This window comes from Protopterus annectens, chromosome 3.part0 (genome assembly GCF_019279795.1).
Source record: "Protopterus annectens isolate FY-2018-M chromosome 3.part0, PAN1.0, whole genome shotgun sequence".
In the NCBI taxonomy this organism is placed as follows: domain Eukaryota; kingdom Metazoa; phylum Chordata; order Ceratodontiformes; family Protopteridae; genus Protopterus; species Protopterus annectens.
In genome coordinates, this window is record NC_056731.1 from 901,275,976 (window position 1) to 901,298,556 (window position 22,581).

Consider the following 22,581-nt stretch of genomic DNA (forward strand, 5'->3'; position numbering starts at 1 on the left):
TTGGACTTACAAATTTTACAGATTTTTTTTGAATGTGGGAAGGTGATATGATAGTTTTGCTTTGCTAAATCTTCTGGAATCTGGCTTGCCATGTGAATGTAAGGCTCATGTCTGCAGACCCTTTGAGGGTTGAATCACTTAAAGAACTAGGAATACTGCAGAAGATTCATCCAGATTACTGTAGTTGCTTTGTCTCTCAAACAACAAATATCAACAGGGAAAAGTGTAGGAGATGCAACAGACCTAGGAAAAGAGGAAACAGAGCTGGTATCAGCATCAGATTAAGAAAAGCTGCACTCAGGCCTGCAATTCCTTCTATGCTGCTGGCTAACGTAAGATCTCTGGATAACAAAATGGACTTTTATCAGCCTAGACATTAACACAAACAGTAAGTAGGGAACAACTTTATTATTCACCGAGCCTTGGCTGAATTCAAATATATTCAGACCAGGTAGGCTACAGGCTCTCAGTGGCAAAACTAAAGTTGTGGGAGTCTGTATATACATCAACAGCAGCTGGGGTGAAAACAATGATGATGTTACTGGCCATTGCTCATGACATTGAATACCTTACAATTAAATGTCCATTCTATTTGCCCAGGGAGTTTTCAACCATCTTTTTAACTGTAGTTTGCATACCTCCAAGTGCAAACATTAATGAAGCACTCGCCAGCCTATACCAGTTAGCCTGTGATCTGAAAAACAAGAACCCAGAATGTGCCAACATTTTAGCTGGGGATTTCAGTCAGGCTATACTGAAACCTGTCTGCCAAACTACCAACAAGTATGTAAACCTCTCTACAAGAGGTGATAACACACTCGATCAAGTGTATTCAAATATCCAACAGGCATTCAAAGCAGTCCCCCACCCCCATCTTGGTAGCTCAGATCACATTTCCATCCTGCTGATCCCCACCTACAAGCCAATGCTAGTAAGGGAAAACACTTTTAAGAAGTAAATAAGGATCTGGCCTGAAAGAGCTGTCTTGGCTCTGCAAGACTGCTTTGAATTCACTGACTGGAATCTATTTAAAGAGACTGCCACCACAAATCATTGTATTAATTTGGATGAGTACACTGAAACGGTTGTGGATACATCACAAAATGTATTGAAGATGTCACCACCTTGAAGGATGTAACCATCAGGGCCGACTAAAAACCCTGGTTCACCAGTGAGGTATACAAATTACTGAGAGTGTGTAATTCGGCCTTTAAGGCTGGAGACAGAGACGCTTTGAAAAAGGCCAGGGCCTCCTTGAACAAAGGTGTGAGAGTAGCAAAATGGGCCTACAGTCTGAAAATACAGACACACCTCACTGACCAGAAAGATCCCAGGCAGCTGTTGAGAAGGGTCCAAAACATCACAGACTATAAGCCACCATCCATGTTGTGATGATAACCCAGACTTTTTAACGTAAGCTAAATATCTACTTCATTAGATTCGAGGAATCAAATAGAACCTCACCAAACAGACTACCCACCAGTGAAGATGCTACATCACTATGCCTAAACTTGGAAGAGATATGCCGGAACCTACATAGGGTTCACCCAGGCAAAGTAGCTGGTCAGGATATGATCCCAGGGAGGCTGCTTAAAAACTGTGCTAATCAGCTGGCCGCAGTCTTCACAGACATTTCCACTGTATATGTCAGCCAGGAAAAAGTGCCCAAATGTTTCAAGACCACTAACATCATCCCTCTGCCTAAGAAGCCATCTCCAGCATCATGAAATGATTATTGGCCAATTGCATTTACCTCAGTAGTGATGAAGTGGTTTGAAAAAATGGTCAAGGATCACATAACATCCCACCTACCTGCTACACTTGTTGCTTTACAGTTTGCATACAGGCCAAATCGTTCTACTGCAGATGCCATAATCTTAACACTTCATCACACCTGCGACCACCTGGAAAATAAGGAAGGTTACGTACCCATGCTGTTCATAGACTTCGGCTCTCCCTTCAATACGGTAATTCCACAACAGTTGAGAGCATACTGACAAACAACATTATCTGGTATGGAAATTGCTGTCAAGCAGATTGAAAGGCACTGGATAAGATTGTTAAACAGGCTACAATAATCATTGGCTCCAACCTTCAATCCCTATAGGATATATATTCAAACAGATGCTATGGTAGAGTCTGAAAACTATTGAGGGATATAAACCATTTGGCTTATGGACTGTTCAAACTCCTGCCAACAAGGAAGCACTACAGAAGCATTAGATGCAGGACATCCAGATTCCATAGCAACTTCTTCCCACATGCTAGCAGGCTGAACAACAAACCCGTAGCGTAACCCGATAAATGGGTAAAACATTATTTATGTGCAATATGTCATTGTTATTTACATAACTCTCTACATAGCTCACTTTATAAGTTTCTGTCTGCATTATGAAAACTGTAAACTGTGTGTTTGGCATATATTGGTGGTGGGTAAGTCTTTTTTTTTTTTTTTTTTTTTTTTTACATGTGTATCTCTTTATTTATAGTACTGTTTGTTGTATATCCTTATATTTCTACCGAGTCTGTTTCTGTTATGTTTGTTTTGTTTCTGCTGTAAAAAGCTTTCTTTTTTTATTTTATTTTAGTATCTTATTTTGATTTCTATTTTTAGTATTTTAAATTATTATTTTAATCTTCTGTAAACTGTCATTCTTATGGTACAAGCCTGATTATCGAAATTTTGTGCATTAATAAAAACCCTCAAACAAAAAATGGAATGACTGCTGAGTGAATAATATTCCATAGATGATATGCTGTACATTCTTTAATGGAAATATTTTCAAGCGCCAAGTTATCAAATGGTGCACACTGACAGTAACTTGTTGCTGTTCATTGTTTTCTTGACCTAGATTTGTGCTTGTTCAGTGTTTGGAAGTGAAATGGTGAGCTATTTTTTGCCACAGTCTCCTAATGCAGTGCTTAGGTTTAACCATGTATTATTTAATGTGCAATAATTTAATGACCTTTCCAGTGCTGCAACTTTATTTTGTATTTTCTTTAATTGATGTACTTTCTTGGCTTTAGTGGACAAACAAATGTAAATAAAAAGCATGCACTGGTGGAGGGTGCACATATGCCCTCTCCGAAGCACACAAAACGTTGGAGAAAAGTAACCAGCATTACATGTCTCTCTTCTTCCATTGTTCATCAACTTTACTTGCACCCATTTTTTTTAAACTACAAATTTTCCTTCATTTCTGTAAGAATTGTAGGATGTAAAATTCATCAAGCCTCATTCCTTGTTTGTACTTATTTAACTTCCTTTGTCTTTTCTTCTGAGACTGGACTTCAGTCAGTCCCATTTACCATATCACTGCTGCTGAGTGGCATGATAAAAAAAAATCTCCCTTTCTCTTTGTAAATACTAAAAATGTTATTTTTTGACTTGCTATTCATGGCTTGCATATGACCATCAACAACTTTTTAGGGCTGCTTCTATGGCTCCCTTTTACCTTAGTGCCTCCTCTGGTATTGCTCGTGGGCTGGGTCCCCATCACTGGCAAGTTGGGAAGGGGAGGTGGATCAGAGAGGAGAATCTTTTTTTTTGTAATGCATTTTCATCTGTTGTGTTTTACTTTCCTTTTTTCTTTGCTCCATTGTGAAGCCAAAAAAAATCCCCGGCTTTATTTCATGCTTTTTGCTTTATTCAACATTTTTTAATCTCTTCTGAATAATTCCTATACACCGCTTTTCACTAACCATTAATGCCACCTTATTTGAGAACAAAAATGGTGTTTTTCTTTCTTTTTGTTTCTTGATGTACATTTTTGCAGATTTAGAATAGGTGCTCAGACTGAAACAACATAGCTGAAATAGGATCTCCATATTTTTTTTCTTGTAGGGTGGCAAAGTTTTACACAGCCCCTTGCACCTGCTAATTATCAGGTTCACTTCACTTTGGGAAAAGGGAAGGTGCAATGGATTGATTTTGTGTGTTCTAGTTTTGGCCTGAAATGCCTTTGGGTGGCTGTGTCCTACTCAAGCATATTTGCTTCACACTAAGGTATGTTAAGACAATTTTGGATGCTCCTCAGTCTGATTTGTTGTTGGTTGTGTTTGTGGAAGCAGTTTTAAAAGAAAAAATGAAGGACAAAAATCTAATCTAACTGTTAAAAGATTTTGCAGGTACAGCCACACCAAGTTTAAGTAGAAATTACCTGCTAAGGGGTGGACATATCCTGCTTATGATTCCCAAACAAGGATTGAAATTGCCTGATTCTGAAGCAAGAAGACTCAATTGGCTCAAGACAGCATCTGGCATATGTTATAGAATATGTTATAGCAGATGACTAGGTCTGTAGGCGAAATAGGAGCACAGTCTAGTACCCTAGTGCTTCTGGGTGTGTGGGTGTGTGAGACTGAATACAGCAACAGATGGCCTTCCAAAAAACAAAAGACAAACAAACTTTACTTCCATCAACTATCTCTATAGTCCATCGTGCTGACTGCAAGAAAGACAGTCCAATTAGCGGGGTTCATGGCATCATGGCATCTTGTATTCTGGTGCTTCCCAATGCCAATGAGGAAGTTACAATGGTATCTAAAATGGAAACAAACATGGGCACAGATGGATTTAGACACTGTCATTCAAATAATACCTTGCTCAAAAGAGAATTTTTGTGGGGATGGCCCTCTGATCCCTCATCTGTTATCTCAGAAGGACGGTCAGCTGCTCAATGTCAAGCTTCACTCTTCATCTAACAGCCTGGCATATTCTGTGTTGAACACAGCAGGGTCTCAACTTCCTCAACAAGTTAAAATGTGATTTATGGGAAGCTAGAGACCTAGTACAAGGGGAATCCTCGAACATCTACATTTATGGTAGGTACAAAACTGTACTTTTTGAGGCTTTTGTGATCTTATCTTGTGTGTGTTCCCATAGTTAATTCACAAATACCTTTATACTTTCTTGAGGCACTGTTCCATTCTATCAGTCTTCTGTCCTGGAAATCTGTAGTTAACTGTGCACCACACTTTTGGTCATTTGTTCTTAAAGGTCTTCTGTCTTCAAATTTATGGTGCCATTTCCCTCTGCACTTGTATGTTCATTTTTCTGGGCTGCTGGCACGAAAATGCTTTCTCAGTGACCTGAGCTTTATCTGTAAGGCAAATTTAAATATTGTGGGGTAACTGCTGTAGATATGTGGCTGATGCCCAGCATTGGTCAATGGGGTGAAACTTTGATTTGAAACATGATGAAATGTTTAGTTGAAGTTCCTCTCATCATGCAGTATTTGCATGTTTTATTGGGTTGCATGCAGAAAAGTAGACCCAGAAGCCTTACATTATGCCATTTAGCTTTAGTAGGTGGGGATAAAGGTCAACTTATGGGGTAAACTGGCTAACAAAATAAAGGATTGGCAGGGTTTAACCCAAGTCATAAGCTGCAGTTAAATGAGACCTGTTTGGCAAGCACAGACACATTGTGGATCTGCACCCAGACAGGAGATGGCTTTGTTGGGCCTATACAGGCTGGGAGGAAACGTTAATAAATAAGTAACTGTGAAGTTCCAGAGTGAGAGATATCCTGGAACTGAGGGGAATATGGGTGTAGTACTCAGTGGCCACATGATTGATAGTAATGCACTGAAAGAGGAGGAACAAGCCTAAATTAGGGTTTGCAGCGGTACCTTGAAAGGTTAAATTGAATACTGTTATCCCAGTACAGTAGCGTTACTCTTTACACAGAGTTTCACAATGAAGCCCTTAACTGAGTTTAAGCCTGAGTAGTTGATATTAAGGCAGTTCAAGGAGGAAAATGGAGTAGTGACAAGGGGAGTGTCGCTTCACTTTCCAGCAGAGTTGGTGGTTCAGTGCTCTGTAGCAGCTAAGAAGAGTTAACAAGTTTTACAGAGTGAGTACAATAAATCCCTTAATAATAGCACATACACAGTGCTACATTAAGAACAAAATAACATGAATTAGTATGCCATTTGTTGTGTAGAAGTACTGATTTAACATTTTACAGTAAATAACAGATGGCATCAGTTTTTGGGAGGCATTTGAATGGGAAATGGTTTGCAGACTTTAGATTTAAGGAATGGTAAGGAGTGCAGTCTGGCATCTGTTTAGCTGGGGCAGTACACATCAGGGTGAGAGTTGCAGGAAAAGTGCAGTATGTTGTGGGGCACAATATGAGAGCAGTCAGCTAACCATGTAAGCGTGGTGAAAGTGACTAGCAATATAGGGCAACTAAAGAAGTTTCAATGTTTATGTATGTTGTATTTTGTTTATATATATATATATATATATATATATATATATATATATATATATATTTTTTTTTTTTTTTTTTTTTTTGCTGGGGAAGAGCACTGATCACAAATGACCAATGGCAGGCTTAGTCTGCGTTGTGCATTAAAACACAAATGTTACATCTACATGGCATTAACATATAAAATACATGAATATAGGAAGCTGTACATATACATAGAAGTAAAAATATAATACATGAATAAAGGAAACTGTATTTACATGGAGGTTAACCTAACTGTTGCAGTGATAAAATGCTTAAAGCAAAAAAAAAAAAAAAAAACAGGTTGTACGGAAATGCAGGCAGCACAACATAACATTGAGTGTAGCATATAATCTTTGAGGGAAAACACTATTACAGACCCACTTTCTCATTTGCAGTTGGACAGGTTCAGGCAATTGTTAGCAACAGAACCAGTGCCTTACAGGATTCCACAACACCTTTGGGACATGATGAAAAATGGATGAGAGACATGATGGAGAAAGCACTGCAGCCACCTACACGAGTGTGGTATAAACAATGTATTGTCCGTTTTATAGAAACAAGGGCTGATGCAGGCTGGCAAGTGAACTGGCCTTTACTTATACCGCAGCTTTTAAGTTACATTTTTAGTTTTAAAAAGGTTGAGTATCTCTAGGTGAAGTCCGGTGCACATGTGCTACCAAAGGGTGATGGTGGCTGAACACCACACAAGCAATTGCAATTAGAAAGATGCTCCAATGTGGGGTAACAATGGAGATCAGGAGAGCAGATGTACATCAGTCCATCGAGTCAAGTCATTGTTGCATGGCTCTTTGGAGTTCTGAGAGAGGTATGTAGTTTGGAGTATGAAATGTGGCTCTTCCAGACACCACACTTAATATCCTTTTGTGGCATGTTCCAGATATCTGAGATAGTGCATTGCTGTAACAGTGACAACCTTCCATGTGTTCTAGAGCTCAGTAATATTAAGCAAGAGGCTGACAGGGTAGGAGGTCATGTGAGGAAGAGTAAAGTGGACTAGTTAGGAAAAGCAGTACGGCAGAAGCTCGAGCCTCCGAAGTATAGAGGGTGGGACATAGATGGTTTAAGAAATACCAGGTGATGCATCTTGGTGATGCTCTGTTCTTGTGTCAGAGATTGTACTCCTTTATCTAGTTATATATTCAGGGGAGCCCACAAAAAGCCATGGCAAGGCTGGGGCTTGACATTAGCAAGTTACAGCTCATTCCTTCAGTATAGGAGCCGCATCACTTGCCCATGCAAAAGGGGCATCAGAAATTGAGGTACTGCACTTAGGTCAGAGATCACAAGCTTACAGAAGATATGTGAGATCATGGTGACTAATCAGCATTCACTTTTGCAGGTATCGTAAAGCATCTGACAGAGATGTGTATTCTGAGGCATTCTTTCATGTACACCATGCAGCCAGAGAATTGGGTGATACTGGACAGAAACTGGGTTTCAAAGAGAAGGAAATGTGGGTTATTTGGCTGGGAAGGAGAGGAATGCAGTGGTAGGATCTGCTGTCAGCTTTAACACAGTATTCTGATTCATTACCTGAGCTGAGTTTAATTGCATTACGTCTGGGGGGAATAATGCGACAAGCAGCCCATTGTCTTACCTCAAAAAAAAAAAAAAAAAAAAAAAAAAATGTTCAATGGTCCAAGCAGATCAGACATATTTGACTGAACATTGTGTGTCAGTTATATTTTCAAGACCAGTCCAGCAAGGAGAAAATAATGCCAGATAAGTGAAAAGGGCTAGGAAGTTGACCAAAAGATTAATTAGACAACAGATAAAAAGCCTAGGGGGTCGGGTACTCCACCACACTAATATCAGTTCACCAGAACTGTACGGAAGTGAATAGAGTTCACTTGTCACATTCAGGAACAAAGTTATTTGTAGAAAACCTTCAAGAAAGAATTTCAAAGTTGGCAGATGTGCTTTGGGGGTTGCCATGCAAGATGAGCCATTTTCCTGTGGCGGAAGGGCAGGCTTGGAAAACTAAAATTGCAAAGGAGTGTGCTTGGCCTGGAGAGGGTTGCAGGCTCAGACAGCTTGGCCCTTCTCTGGGTTTAACTCATCCTATGGTGTAGCAGGCAGGTTGGGTGCTGTAGCCTTGGGCTCCCGCAAGTAGCAAATCCTCTTCAGCCACTGGTATCTGGCTGAAAGGTGTGATAGGGAACTGTCTCTGTTTGGTTGTAGATCCCTTCAGCCATTAGTGTTGGTTAAGCATTTACAAGGAGTATGGTGGTATGTTATGACCTGGCTGATTTGATTTGACTTTCTTCCAAGTTTTGCCCTTTGCGCACATCTCTATATTCTTGGTTTGTATTGACATATGATCTGGCACTGATTTGATACCTAATTTGATTGGCATAATAAATACACGTCTGTGGCCATTTCTTCCAAACAAGTGAGTGGTGTGATTTGTAAAATGATGGGCATGCTTTTTTTTTTATCCAAGGCAATGCATCCATGCATATGTTGTAGAAGTACATTGCAAATGTGTATCATTTTAACTTATAAATAAATTAATTGCCTGCTTTAAGCAATAAAGATATGACAGACCCACAAGAGAAAATGGTTAATTAACAGCAGTGAATAAGCAGGTTCACAGGTAAGTTTATGAAAAGGTAATACAATATACCTAGTGATTTGCATTGAGGAAAATGTTTTGTGATTTTTTTAAAGTGATAATATGTTGCAACATGCATGACCAGTATGTTGTTGTATTTCAGACACCAAAGCTTGGCTCAAAACTCCTTTCAGTTGTCTATAAGGGTATTGCTCCTGGGGATGAGAGGAAGTCACTTCCATCTCTAGATGTCAACAGCAAACAACTTGCAGATGGACTTTTGCAGCTTTCGTTTTCTCTAGGTGGACAGGTATATGTTTTGGATTAAAAATTGGAGCTCACAGCACTGCTTCTAGAAATTTGCATTGTGCTACTCACAGGGAAAAATCTTCTGTTAACAGCTGCCAATCTGTTCCTGGGGTTAGTGTGCTATGATGGTTGAACTGAATGTGTTAGAACTGTATTCCCATTTACAGAACATAACTGCTGTTTTTTCCTGCTAAGCTTTGCCATTACCCAAGTAACTGAAAAGATCATTGTTGGTGGGAACACTGGCTAGTCCCTTAAAAATATGTGGCTCTGAGCTTATACTGTCTCTGTATTTAAAGTGCCGACTACCTAAAAAGAGAGCCTCTAGTGTTTTTGCTTACATTTCTAGGCACATGTCAGCAAGTACTTTGTCATATGGTGTGGTCATTAAGTTTATCTTATTTTTTTCTGTACTATTCTTTGTCATTAAATTGCATGTAGCTATACCATTTACAACCTTGAATCTCAGAAGATAAAATCTAATGAGAGAGGATCCTCTGCCAGGACAGCAGTAGTAGCTGCCACCCAGTGATGATGGTGACAGCATATTTCTGATGTCACTAGGTTTTTTCTCACTTGGCTGTGTTTTCCAGTTATACCATCTGTCAGGCACACTACTGTCCAATTGCTTCAAGAAGCATTTTCTTTATCACGTGTGCATTCAGTCTGTGTCACTATTCTGGTTTCTCCTCTTCACATAGAGTGTGTGTAGGGTTGCTCACCAACTTCTAGTGCTGTAATATTTACCATTGTACTTATCTTTTGTATGATTTGCAGTTCACCATTTGCCTGTTTTTCCATACTTCATTACTTTTATGTCAAGTTTGAAGTTTTTGCATAGATAGACACTACATTTGTCTCATAAGCCTTTGTGCCACTGGATTTATGATGACGGCTCCAGCTAGTTATTTATTTTACTTTGAAAAGGCTCTTGCATTAGGTATACTAGTATACCTTACATTTGGAAATATATATATTTTATGCCCATGTAGGTGGAGGGCAGTCTGCTAGCAGTAGTTATCACCTCCTCTCAGTGTTGCGTATGAAAAAGTGAACTCTCTCTCAGCTGTGCTACTTACACTGTAGACAATGCATCCATTGTGTCTACAGTCACCTGCACTGTAACTTAGTTGTCAGGATCTCTGCCTCACAGGCCAGTGTCTGAGGTACATTCTTGAATTCTGTTTAGTGTGTGTGTGTGTGTGTGTGTGTGTGTGTGTGTGTGTGTGTGTAATCTGCATGTACTTCCAATTCTCATGTAGGTTTTCTGTTTTTTTCACATCAGTTTCCTGCTAATTCCCAAACTCGTACTGATCAATTGGCTACTCTAAAACTATATATATATATATATATATATATATATATATATATATATATATATAAATCTTGTATTTAATCTTGTTGCAGCTGAGGTCATGGTCCGTAGGATCAGTTCATTTAGATGTTTAATAAATGAACTAAAAGATAATTGAACTACACTGACATAAAATATTTACCTATAGTTATCAATGCTGTCTGCCTGTACCTGACATTGATGGGTATTCCATTCCAGTTCTAATTTGTTTTTTCTTGATTGTTTATGAATGTATGTAGTTATACAGCTTTGTTGTGATTACCCCTGATGCTCATGTTTCCTGCTTTACATCATAGCAGCCATTTTGAACAGTCCTATGACAGTCTTATATTGCATCATTTTCATTGCGTGTTATATTATGATCTCTTTCTCTGTTTACACTAGAATGTTTTCTCTCTGTGCCTCCACTGGAAATGGTTGTATACAACTGGACCAGCCAGTCAGCAAAACATAATAACTAAATAAATGTACAAAGTGGTAATTTTTTATGACTGTTACATGTGTAAGCAGTGGCATAGCGTATTGCATTTTTAAATGTGACTTTTCTCCCTGTTGCTTGCAAACCATCAGATTCCCTTTATTCTGAGCCATCATCCTACCAGCATTTGTGGGTTTCTGATTATTACTGTCTTCCATTGTCTGATGTGCTCCTCCAGTACCTGCCCAATGAGAGGTATGTGTTTCCATGCATGTGCCGATATTTGCTGGAGCTCGTACATGTTTCTTGGTTGCATCGTGTATGTGGTACCCATACCCTTTTTGTTAAGAGGTGGAGTACCATTCTAGTGTCATGGTGGACAAACACCCCAGCTGTCCCTCTGGGATTGGAGAGCAGGCACTGGTGGTTCCACTCCTATCCCTCCCAGGTGACTCAGCTAGCATCTGGGCTCAAACCCTGGTGGTTTATAAACTGGTCATCTGTTTACTTCGTAGAGCCATTTAGTTTTGCATTTTGATGCATTTCGTTTTCTGTCCGTATCTTGGTTTTGAAACACGTAGCATGTATGGGCAATATATCCATGTAATCATATGTTTATTTTTTGATAAATGGATGTTAATAAGTTTGTTGTACTGTTATGTAGTCTTTATTTAATACTGTTGCATCCATGTCTTGTATTACAAGCTTAACAAATTTCATTGTTCTTTTGAATAATGCTTCCCCTTTTTGTCTTTGCAGTGTGATGAGTTGGTCAGTCGGCTGTTAAACACTGTGATGCTATCAGTACCTTTGTCAGGAACATCTCAGAGGAACTTGATAAGTTTTTCACATGGACAGTATTTCTACAGTCTTTTTTCAGAAACCATCAATGCTGAATTGATTAAAAATCTTGAGACAGCAGTTTGTCGGCTTATGTCATCACTTACCGAGAACCCACAAATGGTAAGAGATTCAGTATTTTTTTTGGGGGGGGGGGTAAGTAATTTGTCGGTTTTACAGTATGTGCAATAGTGATAATTGCTATCTTAATTCTCTAAGGGTATTTTACCCAGACTTATTTAATATGGTTCTGTATTAGGATACTTAAGTGATCGAAGGTGACTGACTGAAGTTCTTAACTAAATTTTAGCCCTCAGAGGCCTGACCAAGGAGGGAATTACTGAGTATGCTTTGGGAATGAGCACTCGAGAGACTTGGCATTTGAAGCCTGGGAGACCAGAATTTAATATTGAAAGGGTGATATGCAGGAGGTATGCCCAAATTTGTATGCACTGTTGTAATACTATTTCCTGTTTGTTCCTTGCAGAGGCTTACAGAAAGAACAGTCACTTCTGTGTGAACGAGGAGAGCTGTGCTTACGTTGCTCCTTGCCCTTTTTCGACAGTGCAGAAGGAATTCAGAAAGCATACTTTAGCTGTACTGTAAAGTTATAATTAAAATAATATTGTGTCCTAAACAACGCACAGTAGCAATTCCTTCTGTTTAGAAATTTGTGGTATTTTAGTGGGCTTTTATCTGGATGGAATTTTGCTTAAAGCACGTACCTCCTCCCCTTCCCCCTCAAGAATCTTTCATCCCTTCCACTATCCCAAGCGCAAACATTCACTTCATTCTTTCAGAATATGACTCTAAAAGTTGCTGGTAAATATTTAGCAGCTTTTTATGAGGCTGCTGCTTCCTTAACTCAACCACCCAGCATCTTCCACTTTGCAGGTAGTCTGTCAAAAGATTTGTGCGAAAACTATCTTGCCTTTTCTGACAAAATCAATCTCCACTGGGCTATGGCTATGGCATACACGACAAACTATCCTCCTTCACTGAAACTATTACTTTGAGGAAGGAGCACTTTTAGAAGAGGGGCAGTGAAGGAGCTTTAAACAACCCAAAATGGTAGTTTTTATTGCAGCTAAAGCTACCCTACTTGGTTAGCCCTCCTGTAAATGGGGCTTTTTAAAAAGCATACAGTGTTATCTGTGGAGATTGATTCCCAGTCTGCTCCACAGATCAAGGTTGCCTGACTGTTTTTACAGAATAAAGACCAGTACAAGTATTTGTATTAAGAACCCTGTGGCAGACACTGACATTACTTTTGTGGCTGTTAGAAGATTGTCCAAGTTAGTACCAGGTTTAAATGTCCATAATGACAGAAAGCAAAGTCAATGGCAGAGATTAGTCAATGCTGCTTACAGTTGACATCATTGGTGTCAAAACCTTATATGGCAGGGATGACCTCAAATAGACTGAACATCAAGGTAAGGACAGAGTGTGATTTATCAGGAAAAGGTGGTGGTTATAATTACTAAGTAGCAGACAAAGTGGGAAAGCATTCTGTAAAGTATGTCTGTGACACTGGATGTGTTTGAGGTGGTTACCACTGAGAGTACAATTGAAACATATTTTGCATCCACCTCCTCTAAGAAAATGAATGCTAGTCAAGAGTTGAGCTTTTTTGGTCGCTCTTAGTGCATGGTTAGAAAATTGAGTCAAAAGAGCAAGACAATTTCTGTGTGTACAAATTTTCATAAAATGTCCAAAATATCTTTAATACTTCTACAGGATATATGTTTTTTTCCTCTTTATAGGCTCAAGTTTGGCAACAATCGTTTTTACTTTCTATTGCTCAAGTTGTGCTAAAGGTTTTTGTGCTGTGGAGTTATCAAAAGCAGTCGCTCAACAGCAGTCTTTCTAAACTCATGAGCATTATCCAGATATTCCCTTACTTTCTTTTCAACACTGCAGTTGCATGTCTTCGTGTTCTGTAATATTCCCCTTATTCTGCAAGACTTTAACCTGTGTCAGCTGTTGCTTCTTAACCAAATCTCTGTTTTAGGTTCTACCTTGTTCTTAAACGCCATTTTCATTTTACCCCACTCACTAGCTAATAGAAGATCTGAAGTAGTTAACTTCATTAATCCATCTAGCTAAGGAGACCTTGGAAATGGCTTTGCCCAAAAAGGGTCTAGAAAAAGGCACGAATAACTGGTCAGACTTACGAAATTGTTTAGTACTATGTAAATAGAAACAAAGCTGTCTACGAACATTTAGCAAATGCAGATTATATTCACCCTTGTTCTGAAAATTTGGAAAGAAAGCAGGCAAATTAATCATATGGTTATATTTGATTCAGAGGCAACTTTCGGTACGAAAAAAGGGTTTGTGCGGAGCAAAACCCTGTCTTTATGAAAGATCAGGTAAGGGGGCACGCCAGACAAAGCTTGGATCTCAGAAACCCCTCTTGCCGAAGTAATCCCCACTAGAAAAGCTGTCTTCCAGGACGAGAATTACAAATCTACTGACACAATTGGTTCGAATGGGGGAGCAACCAATGCCTGCAGAACTAGGGTAATGTCCCATGGAGGGACTGAATCCTTTACTGGGGGACGTAAAAGAAAAGTGCCTTTCAGGAAAGCTTTACACAGTCTCAAAGAGATCAGAGCATTCATATTTTCGCCGACATGAAAATTAGATATGGCTGCCAGTTGTACTTTCACCGTAGAGAAACTAGCCTCTTGTTGGAAAATATTGGACAAAAACTCCAACACTGCAGGAACCGAGGCCATAAAGGGATCTAGGTTCCTCTGAGAAGTCCAAATAGAGAAGCATTTCCATTTGCTACGATAAACCTTCCTAGTGGAAGCTTTGTGGGATGCCACCAAAATAGTCTTTACTGAAGATGACAGACCGAGCAATCAGGGGGAACTGGAGCAACCAAGCCATCAGCTTGAGGCTGCCCAGATCAGGCAGACTGATGCCTGAGGGATGAGAGATGAGATCCGAGCAGGGATCCAGAATCCGAGGAGTTAAAACATGAAACCAGAGGAAGGGGAACCACACCTGATGAGGCCAGAATGGGGCAATGAGGATCACTTACCACCCCAGTCGGCAAGCTTTCCGAAGAAATTTCGGAATGAGAGGTAACTGGGGATAAGCATACAGTAACCCGGGAGGCCACACATGGACGAGAGCGTCTCTGGGGGACTCCTCTGGTGAGGGGATCAGAGCGAAGAATTCACTGCACTTCGCATTGGAAGGAGATGCATAGAGATTGCAGCAAGGCTGACCCCACGCAAGGAAGATCTCCTCCACTATTGTCTGTTTGAGACAACCCATATGGCATTACAATAGCCCGACTCAGTCTGTCTAAAATGTTGGAGCGTTCCAGGATGTGCACTGCAATCAGAAACCAACTGGTGGAGATCGCCCACTCCCACACTCTCTCATTCTCATGGTCTCGTGACAGAGAGGATAAGATCTGGTTCCTCCATGTTTTTGATGTACCAGACAACAGACATGTCTGATTGAACTGCAATTGTCCCCGGGGGAAGAACAGCATGAAAGGCTTGCAATGCTAAAAGCACTGCCCTCATCTCCAGAACACTGTTGTGCAATCTGGTCTCGGTCTGGGACCATGTGCCTTGCATCATCCTTCCCAAATAGTGCCCCACCCCCACCCAAGCTGGGAGGCATCCGTGGTCACTGTGGCTTGGGCTGTGGGTGTTATGAAGGGACGACCTGCCAAGATTTCTGGTGATTGGAGCCACCAGATAAGAGACATCTTGCAGGCTCTGCCGATTCGTATTGGATTGTCCATGGGAGGTCTAACCAAGACCACTGAACTGCCAGGGTCCACTGAAGCACCCGCATGTGAAGGCATGCACAGGGAAAGATTGAGATTGCTGCGGCCATGGAGCCTAGGGCTCAGAGAACATCGCTCGCCGTTGGCGTTCTGGAGCCAAGGATCACTGACACGAGCCCATAGTTTCTGGACCCTGTCCAGAGTGAGAAAAACTTGCAATAGTATAGTGTCCAGCCGTGCTCCTATAAATTCCAAGGTCTGTGTCTGGTTCAAGCAAGACTTGGAGATGTTGATGGTAATCCCTAGGTTGACTGCAAGATGCAGGAAGGAGTCTCTGGCCATGCAAAGTAGACACTTGGTGGCAGCAGTGAGGAGCCAATAGTCTAGGTAAGGAAACACCTGAATTCCCTGAAGCCTCAGGTGAGCCGCTATGACTGCCATAACCTTGGTAAACACCCTGGGGGGCTGTGGTGAGACTGAAGGGTAGGGCTCTGAACTGGAAATGGATGGCTCCCAGCCGGAAGTGAAGGAATCTCCTGCAGCTTCTGCAAATTTTGATATGGTAGTAAGCGTCCTGGAGGTCTGTCGAGCACATCCAGTCACATTCTCGGAGGTAAGGTAGAATGGACTGCAAGGTGACCATCTGGAATTTCTTCTTGGCTACATTCAGGTTCAGGGTTGACAGGTCCAATATGGGCCTGAAGTCCCCCATCTTTTTTGGCACTAAAAAGAACCCTGGAGTAAATGCCTAATGCGGACTGATCTGGGGGGACCTGTTCGATGGCCCGATTGCGAAACAGCTTTGAAAGTTCTTGCGCTGCTGCCTCCCTTTGAGCAGGTGGAACATCCGGGAGGTGCTTTTATTGGATGGGTGGGACAACGAATGAGATGGAGTAGCCTCTGGATATTTGCAGCACCCAACGGTCCATTGTAATGGACTCCTAAGCCATTAGGCGCAATGACAATCTTCCCCCGACTGTCTCCAGAGTAGGACAATCGGGCAACCCCTCAGGGTTGCTGCGCGGGTTTGTCCGAGAAGGTCTCCCTAGACCTAAAGTTGCTCAGGTCCCCTCTGGGGCGGCGTCTGTGTTGTCCCCCTCTGCGTCTAGGGGATGAGTTGTTCTGAGAGTTCCAGGAAACTGAGATTTTCGGAAACACATCTTCCTTTGCCGTCTTATTCCTAGAAAAAGATCTTTGAGGGCTAGAGAAATGGACTCCGATGGCAGACAGTCTTCCCGTCCTTCTTGCTCTGGACCAGGGTGTCATGAACTGTCTTCCTGAACAGGGAGAAACCATCAAAGGGAGCATTTGTAAACGATGCCTTGAAGGGGTCCGCGAATTGACAAAGTCTGAGCCAAGTGTGTCGCCTCATAGCTACGTCGTTCCCAGCCACCCTAGCCGCTCCTTTCGTGGCATGGGAAAGATGATGCATGGACGCGTTCGAAACAGATTTTAGAGTCGACATTTTTGCCAAGAACAGCCTCTTGTCCACTGGCAACAGACTCTGGTGGCGAGACAGCGAATTCCGTGACTAGGTCTCGCTGAAGTCGTATGACTTGTGCCAAATAATTCAGTGCTCATATGGAAAACATTGCTGAAGAAAAGACTCTTCCCAAACCGATCCACCACCCTAGACTCCTTGTCCGGAGGGTGGACCGAAGAAGTTTCCTGTGCCGGTTCTCAATTGGTGGCAGCTGTAACCACCATAGCATCCACCAGGGATCCCTTGTACCAGGCCTTCAACAGGGATCCCTTGTACCAGGCCTGTCTGTCTGTGGGAGGAGAAAAGATCCTGTTCGGGGATTTGGGTATTAGCTCTATGGTGTCAAGCTCCTTCCATGCCCACGTGGTAATGAAGTCTACTAAAGTATCTGCAGGACGGCCACCCAGGATGTAGATGGGCCCATGCCAAAGACCTCCAGGAATACTGACTCGTCTGTAGAAAGTTTTGGGGCTGACCAACCTTCCCTCTGGCAGAGGATTTCCATATTGTCTCCAAAAGAGACATCCACGTGAGGTGACCTGGGGGGAACCCTTACCTTCATCCAAGTCGGTAGCTTCTGTGAGGGACTCTGGGGAGTCCATGTGCCTCCTCTTACACGAGTGCTCACGCAGACCCTTTTCAGTGGGAATCTCTGAAGAGGGCTCATAAGTCATGGGGGGTTCCATGATGGGATCCCACCTGGGGGTCCTCTAGCATGTGGGCTATCCCTGGGACAAGCTGATGAAGTTGTGAAAAAATTCATGGGAACCTGGGAAGAGTCCAAGGCGATGGGCTTGGGTCTCAATCCTTGGGAGAGAACCCTCTCCACTACGTCGAAGGCTGAAGGAGAGTGCACCTCCTTAGCAACTAACAAAGAAGAAGCTTTCCCCTGCTCCGTCATGAGGAGTGGGAACAAGGCCAAGAAAGCCAGGGTTCTGAAGGAGCTTGAAGACACCTCCATTCCCGTGGATCCAACTCCTCGTTCCCAGCCCCGAGAGTTGCTCAGATATGAACAAGTCTGATCCGAGGAACTCAGGGAAATCACCAGCGTTGAGGTTGGACGAACCGTCGGTGCAGAACCCCCCAGCTCCGAGGATCTTCGGATAAATAAACCTTGAAACTGCAGTTCGGATCGGGGAAGGAGAGATTGGATGGAAGAAGGGCGTAGAGGTCCCCTCTCCGGCCAGAGAGGGGCCTGGCAAGACTCCCATTTGGATTTGGGTCCAAATGAACCTCTGCATCATCATGTCAAGCTCCGACAGACTCAGAGTTGAATGCGAGGAGGTGACTGACTCGGATCTGGCTGGTCTATGAGACAACCTCGAAGAAGGCCTCTGGTCATTGGGCTCAATCGGCTCCGGGGAGAACCTCGGGGAGTGGAGCCGATGAGAGGTGGTCCTGATAATTTTAGTAGGCAGGCTGGGAAAGGGCTCCCGCTCTGGAGACTGTTTGCAGTGCCTTTCCCCTCTCTTATCCTTGTCTCTCATCTTTTTCTTTCGATTTTGTCCCCATCTCAGAAGTCTTAGAGGGAGGTTGAGTCCCAGCCTGAGGGGGTGGTGTTGATCGGCTACTGGTGCCGAGGTTGAGTCCAGTGCAGAAACTGGTAGCAGGCCCTTGGCTACCAGCTTTGCCTTCCTCTCTTTCAGTGCCCTAGGGTTGAACCCTGGCACACACACTACAAGGCAAAGATAGGTGGGGAACATCCAGGCAAATAACACACAGTGTGGCCATCAGCCGGTGAAAGCTTGTGGCCACACTCTGTGCATTTTTTTTAAAAGTTGGTTTTGGCTGCTCAGCCGTCACCAAAAACCACTCAGCCAAAACTAAACCAACTAACACACACACACACACACACGCACACACACACACACGCACACAGGACGGTTAGGCCTACACTACCTCACAAACTCAAACTTTTTAAACTACTCTTTCTTTTTTTTGACTGAAAACTGACGAACGACGAAGGGGAGGAAAGGGATGAAAAAACGACTACACACACTAAATATATATGAAAAAGTATCACTTACTACACTCAACTTGGAGCTATAGAGACCACGATACGTACGCATGAAGCGGCAAACAATATCTGAGGGAAGGTAGGAAATGTGAGAGATTGTAAGGGGAGGAGCTTGGAGCAGATGCTTGAAAAATTGTTGCCGGCTCGGATCCGATATGGATCCGAATACCCACAGGTTGCAGATAAATGAAGTATAACTACTCAGATGGAACGTTATGGTGAGTACATAACTTCTTTTTCCGAAAGAATTTTTATCTTCCCTAATAACTCTCAAATAATTTCCACTACCCATTCCTTAAATTTCTTTCGCTAACAGGTATTTATTTAATTTATTAATTTGTTTTTGTTTTTTGGGGTACAGCACTCCTCTCCATGGACCATTTTCAAACTCAGCCAGGTTGGGGTGGGGGGGTGTAAGCATCAGTGTCTCACTTTTACTTCATTATCCTGCATTTTATCTTAGTTGCTATTGGATATGTGTTACAGATTTCAAGTAAATGCACATGTTCCTGTCAAATATAATTTTAGTGTAGCCCACTTAATATAATTCCTGGAATAATTGCAAATTCTCTGAGTTCCTACTACTGAAGTCACGTTTTCCATACCAAATATTTTTTATAAATTTCTTTAGAAATCTATCGTCTTTGTTGTATTTTCCCTTCTAGGTCCCCCAGATATAACCTCACTGTTGCAAATTAAATTCCAGCCCCTACCTATATAAGTAATGTTTCCTGCTAAAAGCTGATTATTTCTCCCAAAATTTTCTTAAGCTCCATAATAGCAGTTTTAAGTAGAAAATAAATACATAATTACATAATCCTCCTTCCTTGCCAGTAGCCCCTTACCACCACAAATCTACCATGATTATATATTTTTTCTCCAACTCTTTCACTGTTGGAGGTCATTTAACAATTAATATGTACATTTCCGTTTTCCTTTATCCTAGTAACTCTACTGAATATCCCTCCTGAAAACCTTTCTTCATCAAATTCACATGCTCACTTCTTTCCAAGTGCGTCTCCTAGCTTTGTTATTTCCACACTACATTTTTTAATATAATTCAATACTCTTTCCTTTTTGTCTATGCCTATGAAGCCGTTCATGTTCCAAAATAATATATTTAGTGCAGCCATCTTTTTTTCAATATCCGTTTCCAGCTTTTGTGTTGCAAGCACCCACTAATGTTTGTCAGGTTGATTTTTTTGTAAGTTGTTTCCTGTCATTTCCATTTGAACCTTAAAAGAGCTTGCTTTTTTTTTTTTTTTTTTATTGAAGGCTTTCATTTTATAACCCCCTACCCTGAACCTATTAACTTAAAACAAACAGTTTAAACTATGTCAGCTTGTCTCCATGGACATTAAGAATAAAATGTACATATGTCCTCAACTACAGACTTCTGGACATTTATTTGCTAAAGGAAAACTTTTGATTACATTCAGTGTTCTTTTATTTACTTAATTACACACACACAAAATGTTTTCTTATTAGATTCAGATATTCACCTATGCAAAAGGAAGAAAAAACATACCAAACTTTACATCTATTATAATCTGTGCACTTTTACATCCCATCTCCCACCTCAGCACCCCAAAGATTTACAACTTATTAACTTAAACATGCATTCGTATAGTCTGCCTTCTCTTTTTACTTTGTTTTGCCTGCATTTCTTAAAACTAAAAGAGGAAAACAGTCCCTTGCTTACTTTAGTATCTTTATCACATAGAGGAAAAACTGAAATTGCTTTACTATATAGCATGCAATTTATATCATGTAATGTTTTCTACATGCTGTTAAGAACAAAATTATTTTACTTTTTTACTTTTAATGTCCCTCCAAATGATGATATGAAGTGGGGTATATGCTTTTTGGTGCACCACAAGTTTAACAGTTAACAGTCCAATATTTCCACTTTTTCTTGTAAAGCAATATTTCACAAATGTGAATGATGCTTTATAATTTCACTTTTTTATTATTTCAGTGTTGCTGGTTGTCATCTTGTTCATCTACATCTACACCTCCAAACTCTGGTACAAGTCCAAGGAACTCCCAGTTCTTCTAGTCAACTCCTGTACATTTCCCCCTCTCAGTTTTCTTTGGCACAGTGGAAACTATTTCGCTGGCAAAGTCTGTCTATTAGCTGTATTATCAGAAGAATAAGAAGCAGTATCCCCTTCTGTTTGCTGCCTCACTTTTTTGTTGGACAAACCTCTGTATTTACTCCTTATCCTATTCTGCATAAAAAAATGTTTTTTGTCCTCCAGGAAAAAATATTCTGAAGACAGCTGGATATGACAGGTTGAAACTTACACCTGACTGTTGATATTCTCAGATTATTGGTGTAATTATTTTTCTCTTCTGCCTGCTTTACTATGAATAAGCATTTTCCACCAACATTCCACTGTCTTCAAGTTTTAATAGTTTGCATTTTGCCACACTTTTGTTAGGGTTGACTCTTTCTGCTGATATGATTGCATATTTACAAATACAGGTATTAGCTGCTTTCTCATGGCTGGGGTTGGAGTATACGTGATGCGCCCTTTCAATTAACAAATCCTGCTGTGGAATACCAGTTCAGTTGCTTATTTGTGCTTTCATTAAATTAATACAGTCTGTTCCTTACAGTTTCTGTGGAGCAGCAGAAAATCTCAGGTTTTCCCTGCATGCTTTGTCCTCTACCATTTTTTGAAACTGCTTTGAGTAGTGTCATAATCAAGTGAGCCTTTTTATTTCAATCTCTGATTTTTGCAGTTTCATCAGTTCATCTGAATAGCTGTTAAAAGTTCTTTCATTTTTTTCCAGCCTTTTGTCATTTGAGTTGATATACTCCTTCAGTGTTTTATTTATTTTAATCAGCTGCTAGCACATTTGTTTCATTTTTCCCTCTAGATTACTGGAAGCCATGTATTGCATCAAAACTGGAGCTTAAATTGCTTTTGCTGGACTGTTGCAAGATTCTTCCCAGTCAGTGTTCTCTCTCCACCTTTTCTAGTTGATTTTCTTTCTGACTCTAAGTTTCTTCTTTGTTGGCATCCAGGCAGTGTACTTATTGGCCAGTAACTGAATTTACAAATCTGGCAGAGTTACTGGTCTCTATCTCGGTTCTTTTTTTTTTTCCTTACTGGGAGAGCTGAGATTAAGCTGCTTTTAAGTGTGCAGCTATCTTGGAAGTCATCCTAACAACACTCTTATTCTTTTGGGTACCCCTCAAAGACTCAGCTCTACTTCCAGTTGTACCATTAAAGATCTAAATGGAGACCCTCTACCATCTGTAAGTAAACACCAGTTTATTTATGTGAGCATGGACCATTGAGCCCTATCTTCCTGGCTGTTGCTCGTCACCCCCCCCCCCCCGACCAACAGCACAAATCATTTGCTTTTTGGGAGACTGAGGGTAACTCATTAAACCTTTACTTCCATTGAACATGCCCAGTCTCACCCAGTGGGGAGCCATGCAATGAGCATTCTTGATATATGCCTGCACCCTCATGTGAGACTTAATCAGTTCGTCCTACCTCTTTGTAGGCTGCACTTCCACATGTAAGCCTCAGTTTTTGTTGTCATTGTACAGTCTGTCATTCTTCATTTTT

General features: G+C 41.2%; 1 protein-coding gene across 1 annotated transcript in view; it reads left to right on the plus strand.

Moving 5' to 3' along the window:
• PRKDC (protein kinase, DNA-activated, catalytic subunit) overlaps positions 1-22,581 on the plus strand; it is a 4,917,417-nt gene that overhangs the window by 2,613,393 nt on the left and 2,281,443 nt on the right. Inside the window, exons 30-31 of the mRNA XM_044065724.1 lie at positions 8,980-9,126; positions 11,657-11,860. Coding sequence (XP_043921659.1) covers positions 8,980-9,126; positions 11,657-11,860 — 351 coding nt within the window. The remainder of the gene's footprint in view (positions 1-8,979; positions 9,127-11,656; positions 11,861-22,581) is intronic.